At 38.4% G+C, this 27818-nt stretch overlaps 1 protein-coding gene across 2 annotated transcripts; it reads right to left on the bottom strand.

The window, feature by feature from the left end:
• Nucleotides 1-32: 32 nt before the first annotated feature.
• Nucleotides 33-27783, bottom strand: LOC133530298 (collagen alpha-1(IX) chain-like). Of its 2 annotated transcripts, none has more exons than XM_061868195.1 (23): nucleotides 27510-27783; nucleotides 17764-17819; nucleotides 16619-16832; nucleotides 14390-14579; nucleotides 12836-12913; nucleotides 11004-11090; nucleotides 10218-10286; nucleotides 9594-9629; nucleotides 9325-9390; nucleotides 8637-8699; nucleotides 8274-8369; nucleotides 7781-7862; nucleotides 6989-7050; nucleotides 6200-6299; nucleotides 5728-5816; nucleotides 5388-5495; nucleotides 5048-5158; nucleotides 4137-4253; nucleotides 3838-3892; nucleotides 3591-3692; nucleotides 2928-3095; nucleotides 2019-2081; nucleotides 33-1298 (listed from the first exon to the last, which is right to left on the bottom strand). In XM_061868195.1, the coding sequence occupies exons 1-23, from the start codon at nucleotides 27521-27523 to the stop codon at nucleotides 1198-1200; spliced, it is 2127 nt and encodes a 708-aa protein (XP_061724179.1). In that variant the 5' UTR covers nucleotides 27524-27783; the 3' UTR covers nucleotides 33-1197. The 2 variants fall into 2 exon arrangements, with proteins under 2 accessions (XP_061724179.1, XP_061724178.1); XM_061868194.1 differs by having other exon boundaries at nucleotides 9325-9402.
• Between the last annotated feature and the right edge of the window lie 35 nt (nucleotides 27784-27818).

A 27818-nucleotide genomic window follows, 5' to 3' on the forward strand; every position in this document is an offset into this window, starting at 1 on the left:
CGATTTTCAGAATAAAGTATTCAAATATAACAATATTATTTTTAATATTCATTTAATACATTAAGTACACAGATCATTACAAAGTTCATAGTAAAAAAGTAGATATTTACTATTCTAAATTGATATTATTTATTGATATAGAATACCTATTAATTATTAACTGGCTTACTGCAAGCTTAAAATGGTAAAACACTTACATATGGCCATCAGTTTTAAGTAGTTTACCTTAATTTATTTACAAAAGATGACACTGGAGATCAGACGAATCATTTTGAAAATGCATACAAGTAAGGCACTGCGCCCTGGGGGCCTAGCCAAGAAGATGCCAATCATTTGCGCCGTAGCGAACGAAATCTCTCTGTTGCACTAATATGAAAGAGCCATAGAGAGACATTATTAGCATTTCATCTTGGCTAGCCCCCCTGTACTGTATTGATTTATTAAAAGTCTGTCCACATTTGGCGAATACGTCGCTTGTGCCAAATGGTGCCAATCGCAAATCACTAGCGCAATCCGCGCACAGTCAGCTAGCACTCGCGGCTTGTTTGCCAGATATGGACGCACCTTAGGATAGTGTTAACCCTTTTCCAGGCCTCACCAATCTACAAGATTTTCCAAATAATGCAAATATATTTCATTTGAAGACAACACTGAAAAAAATAGATGGCCGAACTGGTTTTGTAACTTTACTAAATAACTAAACTACGGTTATAAGAAAATAAACTTTGCATAAATTTACAAACTTATTTTGTAGTGTATACCCAGTACCTGAACACTGATAGCCAAACACGGTTTTGTAACATATAACACATAGTTCGCAAGTCCCAATTTTTGTGTAAACAGTAACCAAAATTTTGTTACAGTTATGCAAACATTTCTTTCAGTGAAGTCACATTTCTCGAAATAAGGTTGAAATTTAATTGGCGTGTATGTGGTCGATAAATCGCACTATGCCTCGAAAAGGGTTTAATAATAATCATGATATGATATGAAACTTGAAATGACTTAAGCGTCGATTTATTTTTAATTAATTCATATTGCATACTTGACGTTTATTCTGTTCTGAAAGCCCTCTCTTAAAGGCTTCTTTTCTTTACTTGAAAGGGTACTATTTCAGAATTCTAAGTTTCTTCGTGGTTTTTCTACCGCACGAGGTAAGTAACGTTGTCTACTATGGTCCATTGCGGAGTTGTGGGTTTATGGGCCTTTGTTCAGTCCTTGTGGGTAAGCGTAAAACGCGGCTGTGGGGCAATCGCAGGAGCCACGCGGTCCAGGCACCCCTCGGGGACCCATTGCCCCTGTAAATCAATTTAAAACATTTGTGTTATTTGTTTTCATCAACAGGTCAATAGACAAACAAGCCAGTTAAAATTATTTATTTCAGGCACAAATCCCATATAAACTAACTAGTGCCTACGCTAATTCTAGGGATTAGTTTTCAAGCGGACCCCATGCTCCAATGAGGCGGGAAAAATGCCGGGACAACGCGAGGAAGCAGAGAAGAGAGGCACAAATTAATGATTTACGGTTTAATACTTTGGAACAGCCTGTATGGAAATACACGGTAATTAAAGTGTCACTTTCATCTTATCGTCATTGTGAACGACTAATATGTATGTTCCTATTTATTGATGAATTATTTATTATTTTTTAATATTTATCTAATCAAATAATTTACCATATTAAAACATTCCTGAGAAGGAACTCTACTCGAGATCTCGGTCAATATCCAGAGAGTAGAGACACGTTGTATACGAGTAATTACTTTATATAGTTTCAGCTTAAAACAAATGAAATACAGGAAAAACAAGTTTTTTTTTTATGAAGAACTTAAATTCGATGTTCTCTGAAAAGCTACATAAATTAATTACAGGCATAGATATACTTTTTCCTATTCTAAGTACAAAGTTTCAAAGCAATCTATGTAGTCGTTGTACAATGAGAGCGTAACTACGTTTGTATGGAGAACCGAGCTCTTTAAAGTACCCTATAAAAGCCAAAAAATAATGACTACAAACCTTCTCTGCCAGCCTCTCCTCTGTCTCCTGTTCGTCCAGCGGGACCAGGTGGCCCAACAGCACCTGAATAACAAAATTTTATGAATAAGTTCTCACTTCTCTCCGATGAGATATCGGACAAAATCTCTAGAGGATCTAGCCAAGTGCAAAGTGGAAATCGTTTATCGTTCCTACAGCCCAAGGTCCTACCGATAGTACTTATTCAGTTCAATGAAATTTAAATCATATTCAATTGGAACAAAATCGCATTTCTTTTGTTTCGTTCAGTTCTCAAACAAATCAACTCTATTTCCTTGTTGGATTTTTCATTTGTATGGCTGGGCCGCAGGAAGACAGAAAAAATAAAAGTTAAATACCCACTGTATGGAAAAGACACGTGACTTTTCTCGTGAAAATCTATTGTGCCCTCCAAGCTCATGCTGGCCTGGTAAGCCGCGACCGTCCACCTCCCGCGCTTCTTTATTTCCCCTGTTATGTATTATACCCAGCTTCGTCCGGTGCCGCGGTCTCCGTAATAGTACATTACGATACAAGTGCGAAAAGTAGGAAATTCGAAACGAGTGGCGATAAATTAAAACACGACCGAAGGGAGTGTTTTAAATCGACACGAGTTGCGAATTACCTATTCGCACATGTATCGTACAACGTTTTACAGTACATATGGCCCTTTAAATGTTCGACACAGTAACGTAATATGCTACTTCTCGCACTAGTGCTATAAAGTAGCCCCATATGTACTGTAAAATACTTTAAAAACTAACAAAACACAACCGACCTATGATCTTCTTGAGCCTTTGTGGCTTGGTAAACCACGTTCCTCCGCCCCCGCTCGCCTTTATCGCCCTTGTCACCTGGCCTCATTCGGTGCGAGGTGAACTTTATACAAAAGAAATACAAAACACAACCAACCTGCGATACCCCTCGGGCCCTCCTCGCCTGGTAGACCGCGTCCCTCCGCCCCCCTCTCTCCTTTATCACCCTTGTCGCCGCGGGGTCCGGCCTCGCCCGGCCTACCGGGGTCGCCGGACTCGCCGGGGTACCCGCGAGGCCCGGTCTCTCCAGGTTCACCTCGAGCGCCTGTGAATAGATTGTTCAGTAAGAAAAACTTACTGTCACAATATACATTTTTATGGCTGACTTTACTTGCTCTCCTTTGCATCTCTATTAAGAATTGGTCGTGCATGGCCTGTCTAATGAGGCTAAACTCAACTTGTGTTTTTCCATCGAGGAGTTCCTTTGGCTATCTTCCGGCTGCATCATCAGATCAGCTCCACATTTGTATATATTGCGTTGTCATCAGAATAACGGACTTACCCAAAATTTCAACTCAATCATTAGGAAGTGAATATACTGCATACAAATAGCCTTTCCTCTGTGGCTTGTCAAAAATATGCTATTAATATAGTGATCTTGAAGTTAAAATTCTTGAATTGTAGAATTGCTCAACGACAGATGCCCGATTCAGACCTCGCCACAGACGAGAAGATATACAGAGTGAATCTAAATAAAAGGTGTAAAAACATAGTCATACGATCGTCATCGTGTTTCAGTAAATCGTTATAAGTAACTCACCAGGTGCACCAACAGTTCCAGGTTTTCCAGGTGGACCCCTTCTGCCTACCCCTGGAGGCCCGGGGGGACCTGCTAGACCTTGCGTCCATTCCTTAAGACGATCTGAAAGTGTAAATGCACATCATGTTTTCCGGTATAGAATTTAAGGTAAAATAATACGTTAATAATCAATTTGAAATGCTATAATATAACTTTGATACTACCTTATAATTTAAACTTTGTTAACTAATCCACATACAATATTTACCTCTTATAAGGGCTTCGCAAATATTTCTTACTTCACTTTCGGATATTGTTGGTGCCTGGAAAAAAAAAACGTTAATATTACTGGTAAAGCCTTTTCATTTATAGGTGCCATATTTATAAATTAAACATCTGACAATGAGACATACTTGATTAAAATGAACACCTATTAATATATATTTTTTTCATTTCAGTATTCAGGTCGATAGGTACGTTTATTACCAGGATCAGCAAATGTATGGTAAATTGTCAGCATGGTGAAACAGAGGTCAGGTCGCACTTGTAAATACCCAAAGTCTTTACCTGCGATATCAAACTGTGTGGTGCAGGAAGACCAGGAGGTCCTCTCTGCCCTGGGGTTCCCGGTATGCCATCTATGCCTGGAGTTCCGGGCACGCCCGGTAGGCCTTGCTCACCTTTCTGTAAAACAGAATTTTCTTTATTAAGCAGTACCTACATAAGTGGATCAAATTGTAATACTTAAAAGCTACGTTGTTCATATTATTATGTATTTTTTTTTATATTGAACCTGTAATATATGACAAAAAAATCTTATTCTTAAATTAAGCGTCAGTAAAAGACAAAAAAAAAAAACAGTCTATAATTTAACAGCTTCAAAGACTGCAGAAGTTGTAAACATAGTATACTGTGTTAGCTATGTAATTCAAGCGAGCGGTTAGTTCGAAATGGTGCAACGTTCGAAAATGGCGCGGTAACGGCGCATTCGTCAGGTCTGAAAATTTAATTGGAAATCGTTGTCTGCCCCTTTATCGCTTGAATACGCAAAAGCGAGTGCATAACAATAATCGATTTTTCGATGTTGGCGGTGGGCTCTCTGGACGTACTTTCAAAATGGCACTTCTAGTTTCGAATCATCTTAAAGAATGGACGCAAGAACGGTAGCGAGTTTCTCCTGTAGCAATTCCTGCTCCTTACATGAGAAGTGGTCCCAGGTGATAGGTGGACCAGAGAGATGGTAGTACTACTAGCGGGCCGACTGGACCTGGTTGGTTGCGCTCTAAATATTCCTCACAGACACAGACAATGTAAGCTCTATCCCTTAGAAATCCCAGCTTTTTACGTGACCAGTGGTTCCGGGTGGTCCAGGGACGGTGGTGCCATGGGCAGCGTTGGAACATGGTGGGCCCGGTGGGCCTGGTTAGTTGCGCTCTAAATATTCATCACAGACACAGAAATGGAAGGTCTATTCTTACCTGACCAGTGACTCCTGGTGGTCCCGGTGGTCCAGGGACGGTGGTGCCCTGAGCAGCGTTGGAGCCCGGTGGGCCTGGTGGGCCTGGCAGGCCGCGTGGGCCTTCCCGACCCTGATCAAATCAACATTAGACTTAACTTTGCAAAATATATTACATGGAATAAGGCATGCAAATAATAGACAAAATGTTTATGGCCAGCATTGTGTTTCTTGCTATCCACTAGTAATTTATTTTGGATCTACTTTTTACGTTGATGTTGAACCCGTCCACGGTAATTTAAAAGATATACATATACAAATACATGCCCCTTCCACGCGGCCCCAGTGGATCTTGATAGTACCTGTGCTCCATCTTGGCCTCGTTCACCACGAGGTCCGCTTGGCCCCGGGAGACCTATCACACCCGGAGGTCCCGGTACACCTGCTGGGCCTTGAGGCCCCTGTGGGCCCTGAAATAAAATAATATCATGGTCGTTGAAGGTGTACATCATATCGATGTTTATATAGTAATAAATATAATATAAAGGTATATAATTTACTTCGTTTAGTATTTTCTTTAAGAAAATTTGACTTTACCGTCCATGGCAGTCAAGGTTCTCATTTTACATTGTCTCAACTTAGTATGGTCGGAAAATAAATATGTAAAAACTACTTTATAAAAAATGTATGCAAATATTGTACCGTGGCACCATTTGCGCCGGGGGCGCCGGCGGGTCCCGGGCTCCCATCCAGACCTCGTCTGCCTGGTGCCCCTCTCTCACCTTTTGCACCTGTAGGTAAATAACTAGTACATTACTTGATTATTATCTTAACCCTTAATTTGACATAAAATCTGAAAAATAAAGACAAGTAGTTTATTTATACCACAACGGTAACAAACACCGCAGCCTATGGCCGATTACAATTCTACAGGGCTATAACCGCGAAAATCGAAGTTCGTCAATTGCGGGCATTTTTCTCTGTCACTCTAATTACGTCTTAGTGAGAGTAAAAGAGAAAGATCCCTGCAATTTGCGAATTTCGGTTTTCGCGGTAGGCCCCCTGGAGTGACACGCGCGATGCCGACTCTACAAGCTTACAATAATTTTCTTCCTAATTCCTGATATTCTACGCTGTAATATTTTTATATTCTGAATCGCCAATCGGGTAATACCTTGTAGTAGTGAAGCGTTTATGTTAGTAACTGTGCCTGGAGGTCCAGGGAGCCCCGGGAACCCGCGAGGCCCCTCAGGACCCGGTGGGCCGCGTTTACCCTGTAACAGGCGTAAATGTTATGTTATATTTACGCAAAGACTATTATCCCTCATCTTAGCGTTTCTCTGCCACTCTGGAATTGGAATACTTTTCAAAAATAGGGATATAATCACATTCAAAGTAATCTGCCACAATCTAATTGTTATACATACAGAGACGTATCTCTTTTTACAAGCTTTTATTTAACTTGCCCTGTTAGTATGATGTGAGAGTAAAATATTGGAAGATAAATTTGACCAACTTTCCGATTCCCGATTGAGCTGAAGTTTTGCATACATATGTAAATCAGATGACAATTCAATATTATGATGACATGGAGCTGATCTGATGATGGAGACAGGAGGTGGTCATAAGAATTCTGTGATGGCAAACTGCTGGATAGAAAAGTACAGTCAGCCATAAAAGGTACAAGCTAAAATCCAATATTTGGCAAAAACTTATTGTTAGCTATTAAAGAATGGTAAATAATGTTAACGTAATGTCTGATTCGCTTCTTTTGATGCTGACTGTACAATCAACGTCAAAGACAATTATAATTACGTTTTTCTTCTTATTACAAAGGTGTAAGATAAAGTGTAAACACATCCTTTGACTTTGACGTCGACTGTACCTTGTTACATTTTTAAGCCTTATCTAAAAGGCGCTTTAGGTATATTAAGAAGATATCAATAAAAAACTGTTAACTTACATCTCTGCCTGGTTCTCCTGGAAGGCCGCCTAGACCCGTCAGCCCTGCTTCGCCCGGCTCACCTAAAATTCGTTTGGTGTAAAATTATTTTTTATTAACGAATTGAATTAAAGCACTAAACTACCTATAAATCCAATTTAGATAGCAAGCGACAGCATGTTTCGCACTCTAAATTAAACCGTAATGATGTTAGTAGAAAGCTCAAATTAAAGTGAACGGAAAAATTTGGTATCGCGCCACACACTTAAATATAGAACTGTTTAAAATCCTTATCAACTGGCCATACTTTAAAGGGTGACCTGTATGGTTTTCAGCAATCTCTCTGCTGAGAAATAACTTATCCCAGCCCTTGGGCCGGCAAGCGTCAATTCTCGGCCCGCTGCGCTAAACGAATTGCCGCTTTCCGGCTCCATCGAACAGAAAAATAGTAAACACAACTCAGCCAGTAAATAAGAAACCCTCGTATCGGCTTTGCCTCGGCCGATGATCTAAGAGATTTTTTAATTTACTAAGAATATTTTTTTTATTTGAATTGGGTTGACCAAAACTTCTAAAATCTTTTATTTACAACGAAGCGCAAATGGGTAGAAACACAATGAAACACTTAAATTAAAAAATTGTCCCAAGTCGAGATCGTTTGGTAGGGTGCCCAGAAGGCTGGCTGCATTGCACCGGTCTGGTCACCCGAAGCCTCTATAAGGCGCTTTGTTAACATAGAGGCGGCGCGCGCTAGACCCCCACGGGCATAATTACTAAGTATGTAATTTACTAGGTATATTGCATGGTAGATACCTTTCTGTCCTGTGTCTCCCCTCTCTCCTTTCCGACCAGACTTTCCCGGTTTTCCTGGCGGGCCAGCTATCCCTACGGTTCCCTAAAACATTCAGTTAATAGTATTAAAATTTTGTATTTGAACAACCCATTTGTTTATATAAGTGGCCCGTTTTACGTATTATTTTATATTTGGAAGATACTTATCATGTAACTTCTGCTCTTTACAAGCTCAATCGATTCTTATAATCTAAAGTCCCACTTTTTCTAATCTGTTACAATTCTTCACAGACACGACAGTTTTTTTTTATCGTGGTAACGAAATAGACAAGAGATGTATGGACATTTTAGGCCATTTGGTTTTTTGTTTTCTCCTTTCAGGATTGAGTAGAACTTCGAGTACCGAACATAAAATTGTCTATATAAAAAAATATCGATCAAAACTTTCCGTGAAATGACGAAAATGATCTAACAATCCTTGGCTACACAGGCAGACAAAACAGTATGGACTTACTGATGTGACTTCCCCCGGTGGTCCCCGCTCGCCCCTCTCGCCTTGAGGCCCCGGTGGCCCAGGGGGACCCATAGGCCCCTCAATGCCACGTACACCCTGTTAACATATTTTTTGCATTAAACAGGTTCCGCATTAAAATGTCACATTTCTAAATAGGTTAGAATACCTACCCAGAAAAGTTTCTTAATTTGGTAATAGTACAGTCACAAAAAATATGTCCTTAGGCTTATGTCGACGAATTAAGTACTATCGGACATATTTTTGAGTAATTGTATGCACCCATATTTTTACACTTGACTATATGAAATATTGTAAGTTCATGTATGAAAAAACATGATAATTAATAAATCTTATAGTACTTACGGGTAGACCTGTAAAGCCTCTGATTCCCGGTTCTCCCGGTGGCCCAGGTGGACCTATAGGACCCTGAAAATATGGTCATATTTATCAGGTATATTTATACAATTCAATAGCGTACGTCAAAAAAAAGCAAGTTGGATCTTCGTCGACTCTTTTGGCTCCTCTATACGATAGCCCAGCGCTGGACCAGCGAGATGGCCACACGATGGTTGAGAGCACGCACTATGGAATGGGCCACCTTTGACGTGCGGACGGAAAACCGATACAGTGGCTATTCTATCGCTATCCCGCCGCGTCATAAGCCATCCGACACCACTACCCTCTCTACACGCTGGCCCATCTTAGTGGGCCAGTATGATGACCCCTCGTACGTGTAGAGGAGCCATTAACTATTTGTTTTGAACTGGTTTTGATACGATCTTGACCATCTTTTTGGTGATTGGCTCGCATCTCACGCACGACTCAGAGTGATCGATCCTTAAGGTACGACGTCAACAAAAAACCGAAACAAAATCAAAACCGTAACCTTTGTTTAATCCGCATCGGGCTTTTTGATTTGGGTTTGTTTATTTTATTTTGTTTAAAAAGACATACAGGACATTAAATATAAAGATTGTAACCTTGTATTGTAAGATTGTAACAGATTTTCCGCTAAAGAGCGATCTCCAATAACGGTTAAAAGTTAACTCACCGGCGGGCAGGATTGGTTACAGGTGTTGAGAGCAGGAATTTCTATCCTGTCTGCTCCAGCCTCGAACTGAAAAAATCGCTGCATAATTTCCGAATTAATAATTATTAAAATAATCATAAGCTGTTATAGTTTATTCCGGATACTTTAGAATGTCGGTGATGATGAATTATCAATTCCGAAAACCACCCACAATTCCATCAGGTTTAGGAATTGCCTTATTTTCATGCTTATAACTTCAGTAAAATTATATTATAATATGTTTTACTCACAGGAGAAACTGTAGATACAATGGGTGCAGGTTCATCCTGTTAAAAAAAATGGTCACAAAGATTACAAGGCATTGATTTATTTGCTTGATCGCATAAAGGCCTATGGGATTTAAATTAATGCAATTATTCCGTTAAAAAACGAAGATCGGACTATAATTAAAATAAAATAATTGACATGAATACATAGCTTATGTTATGGAAGGTAGAGGAAAGAAACAGAAACTGCTTAGGCAGAATTGTTGCAAAAGTATCCAGCTGTCAGCTATAAATAATAGTTCCAAATCTCTCCAGAGCAGCGCTAGAGTAGCTAAGAACCTAGGCGTTATTGACGGAGTGAAGTGCGCTGTCTATGATTAGATTTTTGTCTCAAGTATTCTAGGTATTGTAGCGCCACCTACTTATGGTGTTTTGTCGGACACTTTTTGGTATAGGTATGGAGATTTTGTTCCTTGCCTCTACCTTCCATAGCTTGGCTACAATGACAACTGTCATCTTCATGCAAAATTATATTGAAAAGGCAGCTGTCATCGTACCTAAGCTATATGAAAAAAACTATGAATCGTTTTGACATTTCGTTAAAAGTTGCTAATTTCAACCTTCCAGTTTATTTGGTCCGAAACTTACGATTTCTTCGCAGCTGTCTTTGGCCAGTTTGTACCGGCTACAGTACATTGACAACCACTGGAGATCTACCTAAAAATACACGTAAAACATTTATTAACCCTTTAACGATCATACATTACGGAAAATTGAACTCTGACATTTTGAAATGCAGTTTAACATCATTGTTATAGGTTGCTTCTTTGCCATATAAAATTTGCCCGTTAAAGGGTTAATATACGTAGAAATTTAATGTGAAATTTATTTGTAGGTTCTATACGGATCTCGGTCTGTACGCTCGGATCGGTACGATCCCGTCTGGACTGATCGGGCTCTGTAACTCTACGAGTAGTCAAATAATAATGGTAGACTAAAAAAAATCGTTTAATATCTAGTCTATATTTCAGTCAGTGTGTTTAAGTAACTAACTAGTAAAATGTGTGGAAGCGCTGGTGGCCTAGCGGTAAGAGCGTGCGACTTGCAATCCGGAGGTCGCGGGATTCAAACCCGGCTCGTACCTATGAGTTTTTCGGAACTTATGTACGAAATATCATTTGATATTTACCAGTCGCTTTTCGGTGAAGGAAAAAATCGTTAAAAAACCGGACTAATCCCAACAAGGCTTAGTTTTACCCACTGGGTTGGAAGGTCAGATGGCAGTCGCTTTCGTAAAAACTAGTGCCTACGCCAAATCTTGGGATTAGTTATCAAAGCGGCCCCAGGCTCCCTTGAGCCGTGCAATATGCCGGGACAACGCTAGGAAGAAAGAAGTAAAATGTACACTAATGGGATAAATAGTTAAATACTAACAGCAGCCGGGGTGCCATCCTCGTGCGCCATGATTGATAGGGTCGTGGCATTCCTTAAGTTGTGGCTCGTAATATTCTGTGGCACCAGCTGAAAACAACAGTTAGAATGGGATACACAAAGTGAATGAATACTAAAAAAAATATACCGATGAGATATTAAGTTCATGGTCGAAGCAGATCCCATCATCCAAATCTAAATTCTGAAGTTCTGCGTCGTTCTGGTCTCTATAGTATGGAGGCTCTACTAATGCAGCGACAGCTAAGGTGGTGTGGGCATGTCCTCCGTATGGATGACCGCCGGTTTCCCAAAACCGTATTCTACTCTGAATTGGTGGAAGGCAAACGCAAGCACGGCGGTCGGCATCTGCGTTACAAGGACGTGCTCAAACGACACCTGAATGCTTGCAACATCAACCCTGAGCGCTGGGAGGAGCTTGCTGCAGACAGATCATCTTGGCCGTCTACCATTTTTAACCACGTCAAATCGTTTGAGGAAAACCGTTTCAATGCCTTACATACCAAACGCCAACAACGTAAAAAGAGACCGAAGCCCTCTTACACGTATACATACAACGCGTCTAGTCAACTATATTGTAACACCTGCAAAAGAGTCTTTAAGACCAAGTTCAGCCTGGCGAGCCACATTAGGGCCCATAATCGGCGTATACCGTAATTGCTGAGGTCGCCGTCATCGAAATCGATGAGGAGGACTATATATACTATATGCTGGGGAAGTACCTCCACCTTACAAAAAACCGCAGCCAAATGACACTACACCCTAGTGTTGTGTTCCTACCGGTGAGAAGGTTCCCAGAGCTCAACGGGGGTGCGGAGTGTTAGGAGTGTCAGCAACGCGCATGAAACTCCCCTGGAGTTGCAGTCGTACATAAGCTACGTAGACTGCTTACCATCAGGCGGGCCGTATGCTTGTTTGCCACCGATGTAGTATTAAAAAAAACTGCCAATCTAAATCGGCATGTAGTACAGTTTGTGCAGCATCTCAAGCGTCACCATGGGCGTCGCCAAGAGAACAAAATTTCTCCCTAGCCCATCAGCTGGCGACGCCCTTAAGCGTCACCAGTCACCACCCTTCAGAATCCCCGCAGTTTTATGCTGAGCCAGTGGCTATTCTTCGCACCATCACATGGCTCGACCCCTTTTTCATAGTCTGTTATTATTGTATTCGTTTAGGAAATAAGATAAGCATGCAATGTATATTTTGATTACTCTGCATGTTTCCATTTCTCTTTAAATTGTGTTTTGAAATAAGCCATGTCGGCCATTAGAGCCATGTAAGAATGAAGAGAATAAATATTTTTATCGATCTTATCTATCTATCTTATGTCACTTTTGAATCATCAGTATAAATAATATAAGTTTTTAGTAAAAAAAAATTTTTTTTGGTACAAGCTTTTATCGCTGACTGTCATTTTTATCCACAGGCAACTAATACTCATCGAGATAATTCTAAAAACCCCAAACACAATTAGGTTGCGTTGTTTGATCACAGAGTTCCTATGGCCACCTCCTGTCTCCATCATCAGAGCAGCTCGATATTACCATAATATTGCATTGTCACCCAAGGTATGCTTTTCAGCTTCATTGGAATTCGGGAAGTAGATTAAATTTAACTTGCAAGATTTGACCCGTACATACATAGGTACATTGCAAGTTAAACAAAAACTTGTAAAAGAAAGTGCACTTCTATTTGGTTTTGATCTATTTCATATTTAGCGCTTCTGTCACAGGTTGAAATTACTATGATAATTGCCAAACTGCGATCGGCACTCAAAGAAGATATTCTTTTCATTCCTTAAAGTACACACAACATACCTCCTCACAATCAACGGCTACATGGACCGTATCATTTGTGACAGCTACGTGCAGCTTATGCCACCCTGGTCTGAACAACTGAAAACATACACATATATTATAAACTGAAATAAATGACATAAATTAAAGAAAAAGTGACGAAGCTCTCAAGTGGCGAAGGTCGGATTTGAACCGGTCTTTAACTAACCGGCCTAACGCCATTTCTGGACTATACATTTGGACATTCATCTTAGTGAGACTAGGCGTTATGGAGTGTGGATTTAAAAGGAGTGAAATCTCTTATGGTAGAACTGTTGCAAAAGTGTCCAGCTGTCAGCTATAAATAATAGTTTCCAAATCTCTCCAGAATAGCGCTAGAGTAGTTAAGAACCTAAGCGTTATTGACGGAGTGAAGTGCGCCGTCTATGATTTGATTTTTTTGTTAAGTATTCTAGCTATTGTAGCGCCACCTATTTAAGGTTTTTTGATGACACTTTTTGGTACATGGAGATTTTATTCCTTACCTCCACCTTCCATGCTAGACGACTTGAATGAATGAATGAATGACGAACGAATGAATGATGAAATTGATGAACGTCACCATAGAGAAATAAGAAGTAATAGAGTGCTCACTCCATACATCAGTTTTGGTACCAAAATGATTATTATATACGGAGTCGACATCTAGCATCGAGTAGCGGAACTGTATGAAGTGATCACTCTATTACTTCTTATTTCTCTATGACGTCACCCACGTCGTGTTAGGGCTACAACAATCTTAAAATACAAGAACATGCGAATGGTGGAAGTTCTTTAATGGACAAAAACGCTCGAAAGCTGTAACAAAGTCCACGGGTGTTTCCACAGTACTCTAATCGTTCAGAATCTTTCATAAGCCTATCAATCTAGTTCCTTTCGCTAGCTCAGATAATATTTCAAAGCGAGACATCAAAGTTTAACCCTTTTCCAGGCCGCACCAATCTACAAGGTTTTCCCAAAAAATTCAAATATATTCCAATAAATCCAGCTTTGATGATTCATTTGAAGACAAGTTACATTTTCCGAAAGTGTAATCTAATTTGAACCTTAAATCGGATGGCTAAGGTTGAAATTCTATTGGCGCGTCGATAAATCGTACTATGCCTGGAAAAGGGTTAAGAGAATTAAAGACTCCACGGGCATTGTATTTGGCTATCATGTTGCATAAGTTGCATTGTTTTAAAATAAACCATGATTTTACAATACTTGATATCATCTGATTTTAACTTTCACGATTTTTACACATTATTAATTCATACTGATATAAACGGGACTTACCTAATCGCGTATTAAATTTTAAATTTACCTCTGACGTTTCGAGGACGGCGTTGTCCCCGTGGTCTCGTCGAAAAGACTGACCACAACCGAGACCGAGACCACAGAGACAATGCCGTCCTCGAAACGTCAGAGGTGAACTTAAAACTTGATATGTAATTAAGTCCCGTTTCTTTGAGTTAATAATATTGATGTCATCTTCCCACAATGATTTTGTCTGTGAAATTATCAATACCATTTGATGGAATTAATTTACTTTACCTTCTCACATTCAAAGATCAGTCTAGTTCCTTCCACAAGAACAGCTAACTTCTCAATTCGTGGCAGTAAAGTCAGAGAGAACTGCAGACTCTTCGCCGCGCGTACAACCATCCAGGGCTTATTCTGGTTTCGGGCGTTGAAGGTGGCTACCACGCTGAACTGCTCAGGCAGGCCGGATGGGAAAACTTTTCTGCAAACACATTAAGGACTCAGGTGAGTAAATAAGTTTAGCTAAATATATCATTTTAAAAATACACTTATTGAATGCCGACTGTACTTGAGAGAATCCAGGAAATTAGAAAGGAACAAAAGATATGGCGCGGTGCGCGTAACTTGCCATTGCTACGGTAAGATTTATAGAGCAAGATCCCAGAGCCGCCGGAGATTACTTATTTTCTCACGAATAAAATGTATGGGATAATATAGTGTACGTAGTATTTAGTACGTACTTTTAATGTCTGCATACTTGCTATATATGCCCGACGGCCATATGTCCGGTACAAGGTGCTAAAGGTTGGTAAAAGTAGTACTAAGTTTTTTTTAATTCTAATGGCTGATTAGAAAATATTGTTATTTTTTTTTTTGCATGTAAACTATATATTAAATTATTTTATAAAAGCAATAGCCAAGTTTATATGTGTGTCTGTGTGAAACTTTATGTGGGTCTGGGGGATGGTTGGGCTCTGAATACTTACAAAATGGTTTGTAATAGTTCCCTGAGTATTATATATAAAAATCAAGAGTGAGAATATAAGTATACTTACAATATAAAGCGTCTGGTAAAAGTTACCGCCGGCGAAAATGGTCTGGCAATGTTGATTATAAATTTTTAACAATATTTCTAAAAAATCAGCCATGAGAATTTAAGAAAAGTTAGTATTATTTTTACCAACCTTTAGCACCTTGTACCGGACAAATGGCCATCGGGCCAATATAGCAAGTATACAGACATTAAAAGTACATACTGTTGTTGTTGTCCTAAAGCACCCCAGAGGTGCAAAGGGCCTTCACAAGCTCGCGCCACTCCTTCCTATCTAAAAGTACATACTAACACTATATTATCCCATACATTTTATTCATGAGAAAATAAGTAAGGTCTGGCGGCTCTGGGATCTTAGATTATTGGTGATAGCGGGTTTTAACGTTTTATAATATAACTCTGACTGTATACTTCTGTTTAAAATTTTGTTAGTCAAATCCCTCGACGATATCACTAGTATAACTATTTTACACTAAAATACAATTGAAAGTTAATGAAAATTATACATATTTTCGTGATCTTTTATATCGAGCCTTTTAATGTTTTGATTACAGCCTGTCATTGCAAATATTTCTGTGTGTTTTTTTAATGGCACTTTACAATTCAGTATAAATACTTCAGTTTTGCGTTAGCCCCCTCTTGTTTTATGCCACCAATCTTATTCATTTATTTAGTCTCTGGTACCAGTAAGAAAACCCAGCTTAAAGGGATAGTCAAATTAGCCCGATCGCTGATGGGGCTAATTTGACCATGGCCCTCTCCTGGGACCCTCAGACCTGAGTTACTCCTGTGATATCAGGGCCGTCCAGCTTATATACTGGGATAGGAACAGACCAATGGGACCCAGCAAGCCCACAAGCGAAAGCTAGTGCTCACACCACGAAACTAGATATATCACCAAATTTAGCGTTTATGTCGGAGAATTCTAATTTTTATGCCAAATCTTACTTGACAAATGCCTATATATAATAATTCAGCCTATATACTTACGTCCCACTGCTGGGCACAGGCCTCCTCTCATGTACAAGAGGGCTCGGGCTAATATAGTCCCCACGCCTTAGGCCCTCACCTTTGAATTTCTTCGCAGATGTATGCAGGTTTCCTCACGATGTTGTCCTTCACCGAAAAGCTAGTGGTAAATATCAAATGACATTTCGTACATAAGTTCCGAAAAACTCATTGGTACGAGCCAGGATTTGAACCCACGACCTCCGGATTGAAAGTCGGACGTCATATCCACTCGGCTACCACCGCTTATATAGTTACAAAAATTTGTGCCCACGTCAATTCTTGAGTTTCACGGTTTTATTGTAGAAACTAGTTCACATTTCGCATTTTGTTGCAAAAACTAGTGCCTACACCAAACCTTTAGATCTGCTTAACGCCAAATTGATTTTGTATACACTAGTGCCTGCGCCAAACCTTGTTCCTGATGGCTGTCCTTAAATATCTAATATGATGATGATTACCTCAAAGGAATGGTCAGGTTGGCCCCATCGCTGATCCTATAGGCCCTCTGCATGTCCTGAGACCCTCGGACCTGAGTTACTCCCGTGGTATTGGGCCCATCCAGCTGATATACGGCTATCAGATCTATGCCTTGGAGGTCTACGTCTCCAGGTCTTGGTGAGGAGCAACGGAGGGGAAGGTAGATGGGGTATGGGGCTCGAGTTGTGAAATTCTCTGAAATTAATAACAAATTTTTTAAATAAAATGTTGAAATTTTCTGTTAAACAAAAGGCATTGTTTCTTTTATGGAGTGTGGTCAGATCCCGTCTTCGGTACGTGTCCGAAAAAAAAATGTCTTTTAAAAAGCATCTATTTCGATAGTATTAAGGTTTAAATTTATGTAGCAGCTCATTCGGAAACGGAAAGCATTCAGCCGCCAGCATGCAGGTATTTTTTTTAGATAACAAATCGCTTTGTCTCTGAATGAGTTTCGATTTGAACCGTATAAATACGATCGTAAAATTGCTTTTTAAACGGGTCTGTTCCCTTTCACTAATGACGGGGTCAGTAGCAGTAGTAACCATTGCGTAAAAAAAACAATACTTTTTGTTTAACAGATTTGGGGTTTAATCCTAAGAAATCACCTCAGAAAATTCCAACTATACATTTTGTGCAAGATATTCATGTTTTGTGATCATTTTTTGCAATGTATGATTATATATATACATCGCTAAATGTAATAATAAGTGTTCAATTGACAGTGTCATTTAAGTTCAAGGAATAATTTGTACACGCGTAGCGTAGGTGTTATGGAAGGTGGAGGTAAGGAATGAAAGCTCCATGTACCAAAAAGTGTCGTCAAAAAACCTTTAATAGGTGGCGCTACAATACCTAGAATAGTACTTGAAATAAAAATCTAATCATAGACAGCGAACTTCACTCCGTCAATAACGCCTACGTTCTTAACTACTCTAGCGCTACTCTGGAGAGATTTGGAACTATTATTTATAGCTGACAGCTGGACACTTTTGCATCAAAAATCAACTGAAATCATTATTGTTAGTACAAATAAAAATACATATATATATATATTATGTAACCGATATTGTTTTTATATGTTTTTGCCTGTCGGTCGTTGCGTATTGTATACATTTTATTTTCACACCTGTCTGGCCGTAGCATGCTGAACGAAATGTTGTAAAAAGGAATAAAAGAGCACACCTGAAACAAAAAACAAAATGTCAATAGTAGCCTTACCACGACTGCCTTAGCAGTGTCCAACTGGAACTGAAAGGTTATATACCCTACATTTTTGTCATAATACTAACTATACACTATACCTGGTGCTCAGTAATCAATAACCTTCTAACCACCGATAGGGCACATTAGGCTGGTCGAATTTTTCTGCCTTATTTAATAGCTAGCACCTTACTTAACTTCAACCACCATCTAAGCCATAACGTTATTTGTAAAAATGTAAATAGCATTTGTTATACTATTTTTAGGGAATGCTAACCGGTTAACCGGTTAACCGGTTACCCGGTAATTTGACCAATATTACAGTCGGTAAAATACCGGTAATTTCCAGCCGTAACCGGGAATTTACCGAACGTTGTATAGGCAAATAAAAATGTAACAACCTGTTGAATTAGCCCATCTATGTCTTCGTACTTACAAAAAAAAAACAATTACTACGGTTTACGATTACGAAGAGACACTTAAAATACTTACTTTTCTACATCTTATGATCTCGTCGGAGTAGGAACTAGGAAGCAATGTTTTGTGACAAATGAGTGGTCGCTAATCCCTCGCCCTGGTTACTTGTGTTCAAGATATCGTTCACGAATGTCTAAGCAACGTTCTATATTTTATATATAATTAACAGAATGATCTGATGATGACATGTTCCTGATTCCAACTCCTATTTAAAGATTTTACAGCAAAAATTTTAAATTGAAAGATTTAGTCGTTGGAATTGTACACCTTTTGTTACGTAATATCTAAATAACAAGTATTGGTTTCTATTAGCACGTTTTTTCATCTTGACTTTTAATAATAAGGTCGCAAGCGTGCGTCCCCGGTAATAGGTGACGAGAAGGGATAGTTTTTAAAAATTCATATAAATTATGGTAGTAAATTATACAAAATGATGTATAAGAACAGTTTCAGCAAATGTTGTAGATTGTTTAAGTATCAAAATTACGTTGAAATTAAGTCAATTTTCAGAGAAATTGTCACTTGTTTTGAAGTAATTTCTGGAGAAAATTGATTTCTTCTAACTTTCATTAACACTACTTCAAATTTATAGTAACAAAAATGTAGTTTATTAAAGTTGAAGTACAGGATATGTGTAATACAACCATTTTTAGCAGTCCAAACTTAATGAAATTTACAAATAAGATCGACAAAATCACTGCTTTTCGCGCGTTTACCTAAACGTCCATTAAAAATAAATCATTACTAATTAAGTGAGTCTGTTTAAAAAAAAAAATATAATGAAAGATAACAAGACGTGCTAATAGAAACCAGTACTTGTTATTTTTAATAGTTAACAAAAGGTGTACAATTTCATGCGCTTAATCTATCAATTTGACATTTTTGCGACTAAAATCGATAACGGCCTCTTAAAGTGCAATTTTAAAGTAACTAGTGTTAAAATGATATGAAACTAATCTTGCTGTAAAATTTTTTTTTCTTATATTTACTAGATTTTAATGAATGTTGATTACGGTTTTAGTTACTTTAATAACAATATTATATTGATAGATGTGTAAATGCAAACGTGTATGACATTTAAATGACGACTGTCACTTTTTTGTTACCCTTTGATTACTGCGATTTTTAAAGAATTAAAAAAGTTTAATGTTGCTTATTTAATGTACAAGTTCATTTCGCTTTGAAATGATACATGTTTGAATTTTTATTTAATACGATTAGTAAATATATATCTTGTTTAATGTTTATAGTTTATTTTCATTATTTTGTTTTGTCGATGATTCTATAACGTGCTGTTATAGAATCACTGTCATTACTTTTAAAGGTTACTGACGAAAATAAGGACACAATCAATAATAATGCAAAATCAATGTTTTTTATTTCATAAACGTATAACCGGTAATTTACCGGTTAACCGGTTAGTGGGATCTCGCGTCGGTAAATTACCGGTAATGAAAAACGCCCGGTTATTGCATTCCCTAACTATTTTAGAATCAGTATTAGATAAACTATTTTTAGTAACTTGGTCAGACTGGTCTTTTTTTACTCACCAGAAGCGATTTAAAAACATCTTTTTACTTTCTTTGACTTTAACGATCGACGACAGATCACAAATTAAGAGATCTTTCTTCCTGATGTATTTTTATGAACGTGTGTTAGAGCTTTATGGTGGCCAGACCAATTTTTTTAAGATGGTGATTAAACTGCTGTTAAAAGAAGAGAGAAAAGTTCGATTATCTCGAAAACGACGAAACGAAGCTTCCGAAGTTGTGATACTACACAGTTTGTTTTTTTATTCACATTTTCACCTTTCTAATATATATATATAAAGCGTTCTAAAACATCTCCGGAGGCTTAGAGAATAATATATATTACTCAATTTTCATAATTGGACTGACACGTTAAAATCGAACTCCACCTCATTACAAACTTTTCGTTAATAATTTGAACATACATTGTAACTAACATTACAAAAAATAGCTCAAATTAATTTTATTTAAACTCACACACTACTTAACATATAATTTAGAAGAAAACCGAAAATAACCGCCTATTTACGTCACGAGATGATAGACCCTCCAACACGCACAGTCTCTATACATCTCTCTCGTACTAATATGCGAGTACGAGCGAAATGCATAGAAAGTAAGTTACGCACATGCTAGCGAATATGTCAGTGTCAAATTGGTGGTAAAATCATTTGTTTTTCGGCGGCTCCGCACCGAAGTACATTTAAGTAACCATGTATTGATCAATTAATTAATTTCTTTCGATTAAGTCGGTAGCATCTAAAACCTGCTGGGTTACTAAAAGTACCAAGTATGCTTAAAAGTATTCACTCCATACATCAGTATCTGTGACTGAGCATTGGTGGACCATATGCCCTTACAATAAGATGTTCAAATGATCAGTTGGTGGGCCATGGTAGGTATATTAGCGCCAATATGAGCTCTGATTCAATGATTGGCCCACTTGCGTGTGCCATCAAATCCCGATGTTCTGGGTCAATCATTGATGGATGCGGCCTAGTTCGGGGACCTTGGTGTGGTTCGCCAATAATGATGAAAGTAACATATGGCAGTGCTGTTAGGCCACCAAACGAAAGAAAAGAGGGGAAATAATTCGTGTACACGCGAATTTTGGAATAGTTGTGGGTAAAGGTGCCTTACATAACATACTGAAAGTACTGATGGATGGGGTGGCGCTAACGGGTAGGGGGAGGTTTAAAGATCCCTTTGTTTAGTTTTTCGTAAATAACTCGTAAACGTTAATAATCTATATAAAATTGCGTACAAGTAAGATTCCGTACACTTTTTTCGCTAGGAACAATATTTAAAAAGATATTAAAGGCGTTAAGTTAATTACAATCAATTCATAGGTCCCTTATAAGTAATAACTCATAATCTGTGATCAATTGCAAAAAAATAATGTTATATATAAATAATGAACATAAAATGTACTATACGCTTAATACACGAATTATTTCCCCTATTCGGCTGTTTGTAGTCTTTGTTTGGTGAGTTTTGTGGTGATATGATACTTTTCACAGTAGGCTAAAAAGTGTAACTTCTCACTAACTTTAATGTGAAAATGTTTGATAAACGTCATATTTTCATAGTTGGTCATTTAAATTCTTTGTATTATATTTTTTCTTGTTTATTTATTTGCATAATCAGGTATTAAAATACGCAGGTGTTATTGGTAAAGTATGACGTACATGATAATTGCAAATTTCTTAAATACTAATAGAGCAAGATCCCAGAGCCGCCAGACCTTACTTATTTTCTCATGACTAAAATGTATGGGATAATATAGTGTCTGCATACTTGCTATATTGACCCGACGGCTATTTGTCCGGTACAAGTGCCATTACATTTTGTAAGTAGCCACACCAATTGGAGCCCCAGACCCACATAAAATTTATATGTGTGTCTGTGTGAAACTTTATGTGGGTCTGGGGGATGGTTGGGCCCCTCCAACTGGTCTGGCTACTTACAAAATGGTTTGTAATAGTTCCCTGAGTATCATATATAAAAATCAAGAGTGAGAATATAAGTAAACTTACAATATTCTGATAGTTTAAAGCGTCTAGTAAAAGTTACCGCCGGCGGAAATAGTCTGGCCATGTTGATTTACAATTTTTAACAATATTTTCTAAAACGTATATAAAAATCAGCCATGAGAATATTAAGAAAAGTTAGTATTAGTTTTACCAACCTTTAGCACCTTGTACCGGACAAATGGCCGTCAGGCAAGCAAGGGGTAGCAAGCAAGCCCCCACGCTAGCCCAATGTAGATTGAGGACTTCACATACACCTTTGAATTTCTTCGCAGATGTAGGCACGTTTCCTCACGATGTTTTCCTTGTGTTTTACTAGTGGTAAATATCAAATGATATTTCGTACATAAATTCCAAAAAACTCATTGGTACGAGCCAAGATTTGAACCCGTGACTCGGCCACCACCGCTTCCGCTTCGGGCACTACCACTATATTATCCCATACATTTTATTCATGAGAAAATAAGTAAGGTCTGGCGGCTCTGGGATCTTGGACTATAAGTTTTAAGTGTTCCCACTGTATTATAATGTTCAACAAAACTTAGTATTATAATGTCATGCATAAATGGAGCTTTTTAGGGTTCCGTAGCCAAATGGCAAAAAACGGAACCCTTATGGATTCGTCATGTCTGTCTGTCTGTCCGTTCGTCTCACAGCCACTTTTTTCCACTACTATAAGAAGTATACTGTTGAAACTTGGGAAGTAGATGTATTCTGTGAACCGCATTAAGATTTTAGACATAAAAATAGAAAAAAAAAAGTTAGAACTGAAACTCGAAATGTTTTTTTTTTTTCATCAAACCCATACGTTTGGGATATCTATGGAAAGGTCTTCGAAAACGATATTGAGGTTTCTAATATAATTATATTTAAACTGAATAGTTTGCGCGAGAGACACTTCCAAAGTGGTAAAATGTGTATGCCCCCCCCCCCCCTTCTGTAACTTCTAAAATAAGAGAATCTCTCTCTACGATACGTCCACAGGAGAGACGGACACCAATTTAATGTGTAACTGTATGATGGCCCTTTCACACTTGATGACGATGTGTGATGGTGATGGCCCTTTCACACTTACACCTACGGCGAACTGATTGTAAAAGTATTCCGGTCAAGGTTGGGGCAATTTTCTTGACAATTGGCAGTAAATTCGGTCAATCAGTGTAGTAATATTGTCAATCCTTGGCGGCAGCCCTTTGAGTCATTTAGACGATGTTGATACTCTTAAGTGGTGGGTTGAGATTGTTTGACAACCTTAATTAGGAAATAAGTGCATGTTGTGGTAATATCACTGGGCGGAGATGCTTTAGTACGGAAATCGTTTGAGTAATGTGCTACAAGTATCAATGAGTGTATGTGTGTGTGTAAGGCCCATTTCTCGAACAGGGGGGGGCCCATTCCTCGAACGGTATTAGTCTAATATTATTAGTGTGTTGCTATGGTAACCCGTACGATTTGACATTTCGTGGACTAATATTATTAGACTAATCCTACCGTTCGAGAAATGGGCCCCAGTATTAGACTAATATTATTAGTCCACGAACTGTCAAGTCGTATGGGTTACCATGGCAACACACTAATAATAGACTAATACCGTTCGTAATATTATCGGAAATAATCGCTCTGAAAGAAAAAAAATGTATATTATACCTAGAATTAAATTTATATCTAGAATTGCATAATGTCCGATTGCAAGTATGTAAGTCCTAAAGAAAAAATCATGTCGATACGTCTATTACTTTAATTAGGTACTGATTATGGAAATTTACCTTGTATTACATATTCGGTTTCCTCGCATTCGATATAAAAAGTAGACTGTTTAACAGAAGTGAAAAGCACCATTTCATCCCTTGGTTAACAATCTACTATACTGATACTTCCCGTTTAGCCTATTGTCACGGAAGGGTAACTACGGATCCCTCCACCGAGCATGGCCCGCCATCCTCTTGGCCGTTTTTTTTTCAGAAAAATTTATGGTGCTTTATTTTGTATATGTGATTTTTTTTAATACAGGCAACATCCCTTGTTACACGAGCGCCGTAACTGTATTTTTAAAGTGAAAATCTCTTTAGGCGAGTTTTTTGAACCATTGAACTCGTGACAATATTACCGTTACCGTAACCGATACCCCTGTATATAAGTATGTCCATATATTGTTTATGTACGTACATAGATACTCATGCATATTGGCATATTTCCTGACAATTCAAAAAATACACACGTAATTGGTCAAGTTTCCACTTCTGTCGGCACTCCCGGAGTGCCACTGTTTTTACATACTAAAGTTCTGGGCAGGGCAGGCGAATTAGAAGAATATTTAAAGTTGAGGGCAGGGCAGGGGACTTAGAAGAATATTTGTGGACCGTCTTACCACCGGCTTATTTACCAAAACTTCGCATTTTTAAGACACATTTTTGTAAAAAATAGTAGGTACAAATGCTACTGTCATAAAATTCTGATTTGGCAACAGGACCCTCAGTCCACTTGGCCGAATTTATTTAACAATCCTTTTGATTGATCTAAATGGGGCTGATGACTTAGACCAGATCAATGCCTTTCAATGACGATAAATTATATTTTGGCAACCGTTGTTACAAGTTGCACTGATATTATAAGTAGTTCAAGGTTCAAGTCATGCGAAAACGAAGCATATGAATAAATGGAGTATTATATATTGTATTCATTTAACAGGGGACTAAACTTTTTCTTTACACGTAGTGCTAATATTGAGCATATGAATGATTAATAATTGAAAAAAAGAGTACAAAAAATGGTATCTTAGCGTTGCGAGGGTTTCAATTTAAATGCACAAATTGTGACTCAAACTTTGCTGCGGAGTAAACAATAGTTTTTTTTTATACTACGTCGGTGGCAATCAAACATACGGCCGCCTGCTGGTAAGCAGTCTTCGTAGCCTATGTACGCCTGCAACTCCAGAGGAGTTACATGCGCTTTGCCGACCCTAACACTCCGCATCCTCGTTGAGCTCTGGCAACCTTACTCACCGGCAGGAACACAACACTATGAGTAGGGTCTACTGTTATTTGGCTGCGGTTTTCTGTAAGGTGGAGGTACTTCCCCAGTTGGGCTCTACTCTAGATCTGGATTCGATTTGTTCTGATTTGTGGATATAATCTGATTTGTTTTACAAGGGGGCAAAGCTGTTGTTTACTCGTAACCCCTCGTGCTAATATATCCTCCTGATAATAATCGATAGCTGAGGAAGCGAAAAATATTAAAAAAAAAAAACAAATATTCAACAAGTGGAATCTTGAGCGTTGCGAGGGTTTCAAGGCACTCGGGAGAATCACAGAACTTTTCACCACACCAACGAGCAAAATACTTGCTGTAAAATATTACAAATCTAATTTAAATGAACGTTAATATAGGTATAAATATTTATCGTTTAAAATAAGTTCTATTAGAAAAAAAAATTTTTTTCACCTCCAGTGTCAATTTTATGTAAAACGATGCGATGCATCAGCGATGGATAAAAAAATCTGAGGGGTGAGTAAATCGAAATTTTATTACATCCCACTCTACAGTGTGTTTTTATAAAGTCCGGTAATTTCAAGGGTGCATTCTAAGAATCCCCAGCGAGCTCGCCAGATTGCTCTGAAACTTTGTACTTACAATAGGATAAGGTATATCTTTGCCTGTAATTAGACTAATAAGTTTATGTAGCTTCAGCTACCATAGTAAAAAAAAATACAGCTAATTAATTCTTAATTGGTTTTAATGACATGCATATTGACGACCTGTTTGGCCTAGTGGGTAGTGACCCTGCCTACGAAGCTGATGGTCCCGGGTTCAAATCCTGGTAAGGGCATTTATTCGTGTGATGAGCATTGATATTTGTTCCTGAGTCATGGGTGTTTTCTATGTATTTAAGTATTTATACATATTTATATATTATATATATCGTTGTCTAAGTACCCTCAATACAAGCTTACTGTGGGGCTTGGTCAATTTGTGTAATAATGTCCTATAATATTTATTTATTTATTATTTATTTATATTGAGATTCCGAGTATTGTACGCCAAATTCTGGCTGATTGTGATGTAACAAAATACTAACACTACCACCATATATAACCACTCACATTCAAATAATAAATAGTTTGTATTTGTATTTAAAAAATTCATACCTAACTTTTTTTTGGTCTATTTAAGCTATTTAGAAGCTGCAGCTATATAGACTAATACACCGCATACAAGCATGCATATATAATAATACAGGCATAGGTATACCTCATGTCATTGTGTGTGCAAAGTTTCATTATAATCCAACACGTAGTTTTAAAATGAGAACGAAACTCCGTTTGTATGGGAAGGTTAAACACGATGGAGCTTCATATTGTTCTCTTATTGTTAATCAGCTACAAATATACGACCCATTTATAGATTGATGTTTTTACGATCGAGCTAATTTGTTATTTTAATTAATTATGATGTATCGCCGACAAGCGGGCGTTGTCTTAAATTGATGTCCAAACCTTTTGTGATCTACTTTTACAGATTGGTTTTTCACGGTGTCCTTGGCCTCTAGAGTAACGGAATTTTAACCCATCAAATAAAGTGTTTTGGTATATTTATGTATCAAATGGCTGGTCAGTATTTTGCCCAAAGAATTAGCATCACAATTCAACGGGGAAATGCGGCAAGCCTGCTGGGCACACTGCCTGCTTAGAGGGTGCTTTTTATTTGTAGGTTTTTTTTATGTATACTTTTAGAGTAAGTTGACGAAGCCTGTTGCAGATTTTACCGTTGTATTGTATTGTGACGACGCCTGTAGCTGATTACGAAGCCTGCGTTGCGGATATAAAATTATGGTCCCTGAATAAATTTATTTAAGTACTTACATAGTTTCTGACCACAATAAGTTTGCATTGACTTGGCTGTAAGAATGCATATATAACTCTATAAGCTCTCATGCTTGACGTAGCACTTAGTATCCTATTATATTTTTTTATACTACGTCGGTGGCAAACAAGCATACGGCCCACCTGATGGTAAGCAGTCTACGCAGCCTATGTACGCCTGCAATTCCAGAGGAGTTACATGCGCGTTGCCGACCCTAACAACCCTCCCACCCCTCGTTGAGCTCTGGCAACCTTAGTCACCGGCAGAAACATAAGACTATGAGTAGGGTCTAGTGTTATTTGGCTGCGGTTTCCTGTAAGGTAGAGGTACTTCCCCAGTTGGGCTCTGCTCTAGATCTAGAATGACATCCGCTGTGCTGTGCCCTACCACACAAAGCGAGATGACATTCACAATGCCCATACCTCTCTTGACTCTCTTGTCTCTCTTGTGGACGTAGTTTAAGGACGTACCCGGGTCCAAAACTATTACTCTATCAACTAACTTTATTTATCACCCCAAAGACGGAAAAATCTAAATGTAATCTTTGCGGAAAGAGAATACTCGTAGAATGTATGGGTTCCCTTACATTCCACGACTCTTCTTTCCGTGCAACTACAATGCTCCTGCACAAAATCTAAGGGAAGTGTTTGCTCCTCACACCACATACCCTCCCGTTCCCATGACTTAAAATTCCTCAGACTCTGTGCGTGAACAGTATGTTTTTGTCTAGCCCCGTTAGCGGTTCTACATATCTTATATACTGGAAACGAACTCACCAAATCCTCCACATTTTCACAAAAAAATTAAAACCCAACTGTTACAACATTATCCGCTTATAGACCGAGATCCGAACGCGTCCGGCTTGTCAATCGCGGAACGAGCCCGCTTGGCTGCCGCAATCGAGTGATATATCAATTAATTTGCGCGTGTCAGGCGTTTTTAATGTGACGCGGTGACGTCTGAAGCGGTTTCGCTGTACAGGACGTTTGACTGAATGTAGTGCGATTCCAAGGAAATTGACCTAGGATCCGCTAAATCATAACTATTAAAAGTACCTAAATTTATTCAGAGGACCTATCGCAAAC

The sequence above is a fragment of the Cydia pomonella genome, chromosome 22 (assembly GCF_033807575.1).
Source record: "Cydia pomonella isolate Wapato2018A chromosome 22, ilCydPomo1, whole genome shotgun sequence".
Taxonomy (NCBI): domain Eukaryota; kingdom Metazoa; phylum Arthropoda; class Insecta; order Lepidoptera; family Tortricidae; genus Cydia; species Cydia pomonella.

Bases quoted from the DNA above. Each gene is read 5' to 3' on its own strand.
- LOC133530298 (XM_061868194.1), bottom strand. The intron at 11,091-12,835 runs GTATGTTGTGTG...TGTTGTTTTCAG, and splicing joins TAGCCGTTGATTGTGAGGAG to CTGGTGCCACAGAATATTAC. The intron at 7,863-8,273 runs GTAAGTCCATAC...TGAATGTTTTAG, and splicing joins CACCGGGGGAAGTCACATCA to GGAACCGTAGGGATAGCTGG.